Source organism: Lathamus discolor, chromosome 4, assembly GCF_037157495.1.
Source record: "Lathamus discolor isolate bLatDis1 chromosome 4, bLatDis1.hap1, whole genome shotgun sequence".
In the NCBI taxonomy this organism is placed as follows: domain Eukaryota; kingdom Metazoa; phylum Chordata; class Aves; order Psittaciformes; family Psittacidae; genus Lathamus; species Lathamus discolor.
In genome coordinates this window covers 34,109,990-34,122,303 of record NC_088887.1, presented here as the reverse complement: position 1 = coordinate 34,122,303, position 12,314 = coordinate 34,109,990, and the positions used below count along the sequence as shown (strand labels likewise).

The 12,314-nt window shown below is 37.3% G+C and overlaps 1 protein-coding gene across 1 annotated transcript in view; it reads left to right on the top strand.

Moving 5' to 3' along the window:
• The window catches only part of DSCAM (DS cell adhesion molecule), a 181,528-nt gene that overhangs the window by 31,521 nt on the left and 137,693 nt on the right, over positions 1 to 12,314 (top strand). Inside the window, exons 7-8 of the mRNA XM_065676987.1 lie at positions 1,204 to 1,482; positions 10,952 to 11,071. Coding sequence (XP_065533059.1) covers positions 1,204 to 1,482; positions 10,952 to 11,071 — 399 coding nt within the window. The remainder of the gene's footprint in view (positions 1 to 1,203; positions 1,483 to 10,951; positions 11,072 to 12,314) is intronic.

The window sequence follows — 12,314 nt, the reverse complement described above, 5'->3', positions numbered from 1 at the left end:
GTTAATATAGAGCAGTATAAATGTTCTGTTGTGAGTATCCTTCAATCTTCCCTGTTAAAGATGTTCAAATGTACTACAGAATATATGTAAGCAATCTCTCAGGCAAGAAAAGGAAAATGCACTCCTATATCTCAGGTACATGACCTCTAGGAACCTTCTCTTTTGATGGATGAGTATTTGAGTACTGCTTGCAAAAGTGGTTTTATAGCCTTTTCAGGAGTGATTGATAGAAACCTATCTTAGATCAATGCCCTGGCTGTTAAAGTGCTCCCATGAGAAGGGCAGAAGATTTCAGTTCCTTCTTCTGGGTAGGTATTTGAGTCTCAATTTACGAAATTGTTAGTAATGATGAATTCTTCCAACCACAAACTGGAGCAAGTAAGGCACCATTAATTCTTGTTTTGTTTATTGACTGCAACCCACTGTTTCCTTTGCTTTTATTAAAAATACCTGGAGAATAAATGTTATTTAAGAAGCAGAATTCTTCCTCATGACAGAAAATAAGAGCAATTTTTTTCATGTCTTTTTATTCAACCACAGAATAATAAGTGAAAAAATAAATAAATTGACAGGCAAAAATGCTTAGCAGGAATTAAATACCAACTTGAGTGTTTATGTACTGTCCCTCTGTTTAGAAACATTCTTAACTTAGTTTGCTATAGTACAAGTATATGCTTTTCGCTACATGGCTCTACTCAATCTTCTTGAGAATTGTGACTTGAAACACTAAGAAATAAGTGCTAGGAACAGTTAGAGAAGCTTACACTGCCTTCCATCACATCACAGAATCAAAGCTGGACCCTTTTCCAGGTTTATTCCGTAACCCTAAGCAAGGCCCTTTCACCAGACCTTGAAAGCTGCTGAGCTCTTCCTGGACTGTCCAAGCAGTGTCACTGCTGGAAGACCTAGAAAGTCCCAAACTGGCAGTGTGATTTCTTGAAGAGGTACTTAATACACTTGCAGGAATCTGCCAATGTCTGATGTCCTAGAAGGCAGGGATTTTACTGCTTATGATCTCTGCTTTATACTTTGGGAACTCCAGGAAAGAAAGGGTATTTGTAAAAGCTTGTTTTAGCTAAGCAATTCTCTATAGCTGTCAAAGGTGTCGATTTTACATATTCAGGACTGTGCATCTGTTCCATTATAGTCTTTTCAGAAATGAAACCATAACTGCAATAGCTTCTCTTTCCTCTTTTGTTTCAGTTCCGCCTTTTATTCAGCCTTTTGAGTTCCCGCGGTTCTCCATCGGCCAGCGGGTCTTCATTCCCTGTGTGGTGGTCTCCGGGGATTTGCCCATCACAATCACCTGGCAGAAGGATGGCAGGCCGATCCCAGCCAGTCTTGGGGTGACGATTGACAACATTGACTTCACCAGCTCCTTAAGGATTTCTAATCTTTCACTGATGCACAATGGAAATTATACCTGTATAGCTAGAAATGATGCAGCAGCTGTGGAGCACCAAAGCCAATTAATCGTGAGAGGTAAGTAGATGTAATTAGTTTTGAAGGGCACCAATTAAGCAGAATTCAGCAGTTTTGTAATGACATCTGTCTGATGGGAAGTATAAAGAAGAAGAAAATATGATAATCCCTCTCTTCATCACAGAGAGCACACAGAGCAATGAAACACAGAAACTAGTACGACTTTTCTATCTAAAAGTCTTGAAACTAATCAGAAACCCTGGAGTGGGTTTCCCCATCCACAGGTCGATGGGTGAGCTACAAGACTGACCTGGAAAATTTTGTGAGGCACAAGCCTGTTCATTGGTAACAAGCCTTCAAAATGGTATTGAATTTCTCTCTGTTATTATTTTACTCTGATTACCGCCATTTTTTATTTAGCTCAGTCTCTCATATAACATTATGTCAGTAGAAAGCCAAAGCATTGATGCTGATTTCATGGGGAAAAGACTCTCTCCTGTTACAATGTTGTTCTTCTCCTTAATTGCGTTTATTATGTAAGTAGCATGACTGATGACTTCACAACATTTTGCCTTGAAATAGATGTGAATGAGGTGAAGCAATGTTTTATGTGGAAAAGACCTTTCAGAGAGATACCTTGCTTTCAATAGCTTTTCCCCTTCAAATAGCAATTTAGCCAGATTACATAGAAATTATGCCTTGTGAAAGATTTTCTAATTTACTTCAACAAAAATAAATTGCTTCCTTTTGTTTCTGAAAGTATTTCAAAGTGTTTTCAATTTTAATATTTTAAAAATTAGTATTATACTCTTTCATTCCCACCATCACTTTCTTGCTGCAAACCCATTAGACTCCTCAGAGAAGGAGGACATGTACCATAATCCAGCAAGTAACCCTAGTTATTTCTGCTGTTGCTGATCAGTACATTTTATATTCCTTTATGTAAATTTACCAAGATGAATCTTAAAACCAGTCAGAGGCTTTTGCCATCTTTTCCAGGCTTTTTTTCCCCACCCTTCTTAAACTCATTTGGAGCAAAATCTTCTGAACAGTTCTTCCTTTTATGTCAGTCTTCTCACTGTCCCAGGACTATCCTTAAATGTATTATTCCCTAGTTTTCTACTTACAGTATGTGCTTGCTCATGGGTTTTTATGATAGTATTCTCAAGACTTGGTGGCAAATAGGTCCATTGCTTTTTCAATCATTTTGATATAAATATGATTTTAACAGTGTGGGGTTTTTTTAATTTTTACTGTTTTTACTCTTGTTGAAGTATTATTCAGTACAGATATCTATAACTTTCCCTGTCTATCTAGTAGTTCTTAAATGAAGTAGTCTAAATAACTACATGCATATAATTATTCTTTTCCCAAGCTGTTCTGTTAGCTTTTAACCCTATTAATAATTCTAAGAATAAAAGATTTTCCTCATCTTTTGCTGGAGAAGGGAAAGTTGACAACCACAAATCACAACAGGCAGTCCACTGGCTATGTCTGCCCTACAAAGAAGTGTTGCATCTAATAACAGCTGAGGTTGTACTTGATCTGCAGTTACACTCGGTGCTTGAAGTCGCTGAAATGAATCACCATAGCAACTCTGTACAAGTTCCTATAGGCATGTCATCAAAACAGGAATGGTATGATGATCTTGATTGTACCACTGGAAACTGGCTCTCTGCAAATACTGTCTATCCTTTTGTCAGCACTGAGATCCATGACACTGTAACAGCTCAAGTGAGCCCATGTGTAGGGTTTTCTGCTCTGTGCCCCTCTGATCAGGGCAATCCCTGCTTTCCCCTAACTTCTCCCTGCCTTGCCTGAATTGCAGTTTTCCTGCCTCCTGCTGTCAGTGGGGAGTTCCTCTTCTGGCAAGCCCCTGGCTGGCCTCACCTCTGTTCCTGAACATGTTTGCATTTTGCTGACTTTTTTTGGCACCAATTTGTTTTCCCTCATTCTCCAAAGGAGGTGTGCTGGGTAGCCTGCTCTTGCACTCCTCTCATACCGCTGACACCTCCGTTTTGCCCTCATGTGCTGCTGCTCTCACTGCATCTCCTGGTGAGGGCTGTGCCCCAGTGGTGGGATGGCAACTGTTGGGTGCATCTGAGTGAAGGGTGTCCTTATAAATGCCTGGGCATGCTAAATGGTAGCTTTTCACTGTTTTACACAGAGGCTTGCAGAAGACTTCTAGAGTCCTAGTCCTGCAACTTTTTAGGAAGCTGTGAGGGATACCTCATTTTTCCCCTCTTGCTTACTTTTCTGCCCAGCCAGTGCTCTGCAGCAGCCTCCTTTAAGCCTTAGTCCTTTCTTCTCTCTCAGTCAATTTAAATGATAATGTCTTAATCAGTTTTGTGTATTCATCTGAGATAATAGTTCTTCCTCAGAGGAAGAGGGGGAAATATAATGTGATGTTTGACCTGTATTTTCTGCCAAAACCCTGGACTGACCTCTTTTCCTTATATTGAAACTGCTCCATCTTTGTCATTCCACATAGAAGACAGACAGCCATCAGAGGGTCACTTTCGGTCACTACTCATCTGCATCCAACCTGACCTATATACATTAAAGACTTGCTTTTCTGATGTCTCTTCCTTCTCCAAGCTTTCTGACCCTCCTCACCTTTTTGTTTATGGGTGCCATTTAACTGAAACATATTCTTTTCCTAAACCAGCTAAGTGGTTTTTTTCCAAATAAAGGGAGAAAAACAGTGCTTTAACTCCTCTTGTTTCTAATGCACATTGTGTGATGGCTTCTCAGCAGTGTACTTTAAATGTTGGCTTTCCTAAATGTCAGGGGATGTGTTCTGGGAATATCTTATTTATGTGAAGTTTGTACGTTTTGATATGAGAGTAGAAAGTGAATGGGAGAGTAAAGGGAGATATGACTGTTCACCACAAAGTTCCTTTTTCCTTATCTATACTGTCCTTGTATTCATTTTAAAAGTAGTTGGACATGACGAAAGCTATCATGTTCCAAAATAAGTGGGAGTCCATACCATCTAAATCCAGTCCATTCTTAAGATGAATGAAGAAACACAGGCCAACTGCTTGTTGCCACATTTAAAGTGCTAGTGACTATGCAACTACTGTAGGATCCATGCAACCACATAAATTTTCAGCTTTGCAGCTTGAGACCTTTTCCTCAGTATTTTTTATGTTGCATTGCTTGTATCGGCTGTATTTTAGCATTCACATTTTTCTGTTAGGTTTTAAGTTTGCTGAATAGCTTTCCTATAATCTTCTTACAAATATAATTTTTCATACCTAAACTGCACTGCCATTTTGCCAGGAGTATTAGGTTGAAAACAAAAAACAACCCCAAAACATTAAGCACTGGTCTCTTAAAATCTGCAAGCACCTTATGGTAAATCTTTGCTGCTGTTTCTGTTATTTTGTGGTCTATGAAAGAAACTGAGGTAGGCAATCCAGGTGAGCAAACACGGAGCTTTCCTTCTCAAAATCTTGTTCTCTGCCAGATCCCAGCCTGCAGTTCCTCTGAAAAGGCATTGAAAATTTGAAAGCTAGAAGGGTTTCTCAGAAACTCACCTGTCATTATTATTTTGATTATTTTATTTCTTGTCACACTCTTGTTTTTCTAGGTATGCTGATAAGAAAAAAGAAAGAATAGGATCCTGTCATGGAAGCAATCCATAAAAATTAGGAAAACATTTTCTCTGTCAACTACTTATATCACCATTTGGAATTAATTAAGGCTTTACTCATTAGTACTGTCTTCTAAAGAGTGATAAAAATCTATATACACTTTATCATGTGTTATTCATTTCTGTAGAGTTTCCTAAAATGGGAATGAAGTAGTTATGAAATAAAAAACAGTGAAAAATATTTTAGTTGGTAACCAGAAAGAAAAAGCTCATAAATGTATTATGAGTTTAATTTTTTTCAGACACTGCCAGAAAAGAGAATTCAAATACAGTAGTGGGTGCATAAATCATGATTTTACAATTCTTGTTAGTGAACACATCATAAGTTAAAACTGAGATGAGGTAAATACCTAATAACACCTCTTAATGCATTTAGTGCATTAAGTGTAAATGTGTTTTAATTTTTTACTTGCCAGAAATGTTGAATATCATTAGATTGTTAGGCACCCAATGAGGAGACCCTAAGCCTTGAATCTTCCAATTAGGAAGTACGTATCTGTCTGTTTTCTAATGTTTGGTAATGCTGGTGTGATGCAGCAAATGCAGCTTGTGGTAGAAAAACAGGATGAGAAGATTTATGGTTGCAGCTGGAGTCAAAACTCATTTACTTTCTTTGCTGGCACTTACACTGCGGCTTTGAAGGTTACTCTTGAAAGTGTCACTTCCTATTTTATGTTCTAATTAGACAAACTTGGTCAACACAAACCACTAGGCGCTGTCTCATTTTGCAAAAGTACATCTTTCTTGAACTGCATAGCAAATGGTTTCACTAAACCAGCTAAATCGACCCCTTAGGTCCAATGACCAAATTTAATAACTGTTCATCTTTGCTAAAGTACAGTGTTTAATGATCTCATTCATTAATACATCAATGATTGCTTTGGCTGATTAAATTTCTTCCATCATTTTGACAGTATGATCTAAATGTAAAGTACAAATATTCCATGTAAAAATGAAACATTGTGTTCTGGGCCAATGTCACAGATTATTTCTTAACTCACTCCAGTAGCCCACCGGAGGAGCTCGTCTTATGAGCCTTCAGAATTGCTCTTGTGATATACTAATCGCTCTACTTGGGAGCCAGAAGCACTTGCATAGATTTGAAGTCCGGGAAGATGTGTGCAAGTTTGTTGTCTGGTCCCTGGCATAAAGCACAGTCAGAAAGGATTCTTGGATTTACATAAAGCAAAATTAAGTCAGAGAATGTTAGCCATGAACTCATAAACTGATTTTTTGTTAGAAGCTTGTAAAGTCCTTTGAGACAAACAATGGCACTTCTAGCCAGTAGCTTCATAGGGTACCATCTTATATTTTATCATCTTATCAGGATTATTTCAGATTATTTCATACAAGGAGCTAATAAAAGCATTTTCCTTCCCCTAAAATGGCACTGTGACATTCATGTTATCTTCAATATCCTATTCTGATTGCTCTCATCCTTTGTTTTTCCTTTGTGAGAGCCTGGGACTGCTAGTCATAATATTGACTGAAAACACCTTTTTAGGTCCTTTGAGTTCAGCCATTAAATAGTTTGTATCTGTCACCTTATTGCTCTTACACTAAACAATTCAACAGCTCATTTCTCATCACAGATCCGTGGGCTGCATGAAATGAGAAAGTCTAGCAGAAATTCACTGTTAAAGGAATTTTAAATGCCTTCCTTTACAGACTCAAAGGACTGTGCTATTGAAACAAGAGTAATAATAAATGTAGAACTGTTCAATCATATTCATGAGCTATTTAAGAATGTTTCGCTTCTAAAGGGGTAGAGGAGGCCCACACCTTTACAGCTAAAGAGAGAGGAGGAGAACTAATTGTTTGCTTTTCTCCACTAATTCCTCTTAAGCATATCAGACAAATTAACTTTGTTAAATTTTAAGAAAGTTTTCTTTAAGGGCTAATGAATTCCTGAAAGATAATAAAAGGTGAGTGTAGCTTTATAACCTAAAGCTAAGTATCAAAATCTAGATCGAATAGTAAATGCACTGTCTTCCAAAATATGGTAACACATAGAACTGACCAAATTGTTAATTTAAAACAAAATTGAGAGGCAAACTATCAGTAAGGAAAAAATAAATGTAAAAGTCTCCTTTGCTTACTTTTCAAACTTTTCTATAAGAAGAAAAATCCTGTGGTTTACCTAGACAGCAATACAGAAATAACTGAAAGGTCATTGAATGAGTAATTTTGTTTCACTGTAGCATCTTTTCTTATTTCTATTGACACTAAGTGTCAAGAGTTCATATATTTAAAATCATAGCAGCACCTGGCATTTTTAGAAGTAGTCCTAAAGGAAAGCCAAAGCTTTACTGAATATAGAAATTGTTTCTATTACTGTATGTGGGCAGATTTTTGCCAAGGTTGAAACATGCTTTGTTTATGGATCAGTATAAGTAAACCATACAACTGCCAATCATACATCTGGCTCTGAAGCTTATATGGCAAAATTTAATTTCCGCAGTTACCATTCCGGTATCATTCTGTATTGAAAACAATGATCAGAAGTGAGAATATCAAAAATATTTGAGCAAAACCTTAAGTTTTATATATATGAAAATACAGTGAAATCAATATGATAAAATGCCGTGTTCTGAGATTGTGAGCCTTAGTGGCACAACATATCAAGAATAGCTAAATGAGCTCATTAAAATGTGGAATGATGCATTTCATAGAAATGCTCAAAAATTTATACTTGTAATCCATCCATTTTTCTCTATGTGTGCCCGAAAGAATTAAACAAAACAAATCAAAAATTATTTTTACAGCGAACTTTAATGCAAATAGTATTTTAAAGGCTGATTGCCATTTTTCATACTGGGCAACCTTGCTTAACTTCTCCAGAACTTTCTGCATATGTCTACCCATTTAATATAATCAATTATTTCTTGAAAAATTATCACTTCTTGTTAGTGTCATCAATAGCAAATGAAGAATATAATGTTTTTCAAGAAGGGAAATAAAATCAAGAAGTTGCATAAGTTTTGAACAGTATGAGATTTTAGAAGGTATTGCACTCTCTCTTCACACTTTTCAGTGTAACTATCAGTCACTCCATTGCATCATTTGTAATCATTAACCTGTAAGACTGATACAGCTGAGATGGTTCTGTGATTTAGGTTTGCTGTGGTTTTTTTTGGTCTACCCTTTTTGTGGATAAGTAGCTTGTCAGTGATCTTTCAGAAGCTGTGCATGCAAATGCACAAATACATACTTGCATTTATCGAGGTGAAACAAGCTGATGTCACCTTGCTGAGTTGTGTAAAATCCAATCTATTTTTGCAACTAATTGTACTTTCCACATGCTTTGAAAATAAGTACTTAGGAGTCCTTTTGTGTTTCATTGTGATAAAATGGATGCAAAACAATGAGAAAAGAGCTACTGTAGCAAATGTCTTCTGTCTTCTCTGAGTAGATAATTAGAACAGGGTGGGTGATTGCACAGAGGTGCTGTTGCTGGGATTTCATGTTTGATGTTTACCTATCATGAATAATGTAACATATGATATACGCTGGTCAGTGTGACAGCCATTTGGAAAGCCAAAATATTTGACAGCAGTGTAAATATCTCCTAGTACAAAGGTATCTCTTACCTCTATCACTGTTCATTCCTTCTGTTTCTTCTAGCCATATTCCAAACAGCAGTGGAGCTTCTTTGTACATAGGCAAGAAACAGCTGTGCATTATAGCTATAGGATTCAATAGGGGAAAAGTCCAGTTAAAGGGGTTATTTACTCTCCAGAATATTGTTCTTATCTTTTATAGAATGTTTGTATCTATGAAGGTGGAAAGAGAAAGTTAAAGTGGAGTCTGGATTATGGAGGCATGGAGAGGAAGGCTTGAACCATTGTGAGGAGAGTTTTCTGAGTCTGGAGACAGTACGTCTAGATACCTCCAGTTTTTAGCAGTCCTGTCTGTACCAACACTGACAGCTCAAGTTTCTCCTTAAGGAAAACTCTCTGGTATAATGTAAGGTGCTATTTGCATAAAATATGAGCGTTTATACTGAAAAAATCTTTAAAGTCATGGATTGTAACATTGGTGCTTCTGCTGAACAGTTTTTCTGATGTATAATCAGTACTGTATTCATGGCCATTAAAAGCTGTTTCTGGTCCAATGTCAGTCATTGTACTCATGATCCACTTCTGTTCTGCTTTACATTTCCTCATGTTACAGCCTTCTCTCATAGTTCCTTTCTGAATTTCTGACACTTCTGGAGAGGCAGGTGGTGGGGTCTGATTGGGGATTGGGTCAAAGCAAGGAGGGCTGGTTGGGCCCTCTGTTCTGTCTCTCCCAAGTTTCAGACAAAGTCAACACTGGCTGGACCTGTGGAGCTGTGAATCCATTAGGCTGCATTTATTTCTGTGGGCATTTGCTGAGGTGAGGAAAGGAAAGCAAGGAACTCTTAGGAATACCTGAGTGTTTTGCTGCACTTGAGAGGAAAATAATCTGTCCCAGGCTCAGTCACCTTACTACATTTTCTCTGTAGCACAGACAGAAAGAATAACATGTGGGGTAAGGACACAAATAATTTACTTTTTTCTCAGGTATTTACTTATTCATGTTGTGAACCACTGAATAGGATACCAGTGAAAATCTTGACCTTAACTGACTTCAATATAACCATGAAGTGCTTTTAATATTAAATAACTTCTGTGGAGTTTTCAACATTCTTCACAATTTTCAGCTTTTCTTTAAAACTTTTGACAAATCTGCATGTTTTACTGAGTCTTTGACATTTAGTACTGGGCCTCCATGGTAAGCTGTAGTTTTAAACTGCATTGTCTTAAGTTGATTTCTTTGCTGTGTATCTATATTTGGAAGATGTAGAGCTTTTCCTTGAGATAAGCAACTCTTATTTATGTATAAATAGATACATATGTCTGGAAGACTCAATGCAGTGGTTTTATGCTGCCTTTCAAAAAAAATCTAATAATACTTAGACATTGATGCAAATGCCTCTATTCCAGTAACATTTCTCCTCCCTCTTCAACCTAATGCAAGCAAAATGTGTTGAACGTTTCTACAGCTGTTTGGAAAGAAAAGTCCCATCAGAAGTTATGGTTCAAACACTCTCATTTTAATATGAAGTGAATTGATTGCTATTAAAAATGGTGTGTTGTTTTGTTTTGTTTTTTTTTTTTTTCCTAAGATTACAAGGGGAAATGGCTTTAAATCGAAAGAGGCTAAATTTAGATTAGGTATTAGGAAGGAGTTCTTTACATGAGGTATCATGATGGTGGTGTTGCACTGGAACAGGTTACCCAAAGAAGTTGCGAATGTTTCATCCCTGGAAGTGTCCAAGGCCAGGTTGGATGGGGCTTTGAGCAACCTGGTCTAGTGGAAGGTGTCCCTGCCATGACAGAGGATTTGAAACTGGATGATGTTTAAGGTTCCTCCCAACCTAAAACGTTCTATAAGATTCTGTGTTTATTTACACTAAATAATTCTTGTTCTAAAGCTTACTAGCTCACCATTATAAAAAGCAAACACAGAAAACTTCAGTTGTTCTTAAACATCTGTCAAACCTCTGCCTTTCTTAGAAAGCATTTATTTTTTGACCTTAGTAGTATGATTTATCTCTTGGTCCATTTTATAACCTCTGCTATAAGAGAGATTTTTATTAACTTATTTTTATATCATACAAAGACCACAGTTTTTGTTGTGCTTGTCAAGAAATACATTGATATTATGCACAGAAAGTAAATAGTCATGTAAAACCAACTTTACTACGACACTGGATCATCAAAAAGCTGGTTTTAATTTTTGCTTTCTGCTATGAAACTTTATGCCTCCATATTTGACTGGTCTGCCATGTTGAGATACCTGGTAAGTTGTGCAAATTCTCAAGCCTCCTTTTGCTTCCTCCTACAGTGCCCCCTAGGTTTGTGGTTCAGCCCAGTGACCAGGACGGGATCTATGGAAAAGCTGTAATTCTCAACTGCTCTGCAGAGGGTTATCCTGTTCCTACCATTGTCTGGAAGTACTCAAAAGGTAGGATTCCTCCAGTGATCACTGGGAACAGCTTAATTCTGGTTTAGTAGCAGTTCAGGCAACGTGTAAGTTCATGACTTAGTGTTCATATTGCAGAGGCTGACTGGATGCAGTAAGGGAAATATCAGTCATGTTTATATTCTTTGCATATAAATTCCCTAAGCACTTAGTGCTGGCCATTGTCATAGACACAAGGCAGAGCCAGATAGACTTTTGGTCTGCCTTGAAGACATCCTGGAGCTGTAAATTTGTGCCTGGGTTAGCTATGGCCTCAGCAGGCAAGTGATGAAATAGACGGCTGAGAGAAAAAAGGTACTGCTTTAATTGAAACACCCTCAGAACAAGGGCCGCCAGCAGCATTTGGTTGATTTGTATTTTTTTTTCCCCTTCAAAATTCATGATAACATGGCCAATCATATCTTTTCAGCAAAGAAGAAAGGTCAGGTAGCATTAGCATAAGCAGTAATTCATTATGTGCTTTACATACTGCTTTAACATTTTCTTCTCATGTAACAGAGCATTAAAACTGGCCCCACTTGACCCTCAGTAACCATAAGAAATTGACTGCTTTTTAATTAAAATGCGCTGCCTTCTAGATAGCATCTTCTGGCCAGTTGTCTTCTGGTAGATTTTAGCAAGAAAACAAACTCTCCGAACACTGTATCCAGTCTAAGTGGGTTAACTCTTTAAAAATAAGAAGTAGGTGCTGTTGAGAAAAAATCCTTATATAATGCTCCATGCAATTTTTTATTTCCTTGGGATCTATAATATGATTATGTTTGAAGATATACATTTATATTTGTTGTATTTTATTTATTATAATATCATTATATTTTCAGAAAAAAGGTGAAGGAAAAGAAATGTTCACGTTAAAGGCTATTTATGCTTTTATTTGTAAATTCTGGTTTATGGCAAGAAGGATGCAGAGCTTCAAATTCCATTAATCTCAATGGTATAAGGGGTTTTAATTATGAATATAGGTCACGATGAAGTAATTCTGTTTTGTTGTGGTTGCATGCTGAAGGAGAAGGCCAAGCCAAGCTAGCTGGGTTGTAATTAACTGTGAAAAGATAAGTGGCCCATCTCAGTAAAGAAGAAATGGATAGCCATTCAGCGAGACCTGGACAGGCTGGAGAGTTGGGCGGGGAGAAACTTGATGAAATTTAACAAGGGCAAGTGTAGAGTATTGCATCTGGGGAAGAACAACCCCATGTACCAGTACAGGTTGGGGGTTGACCTGCTG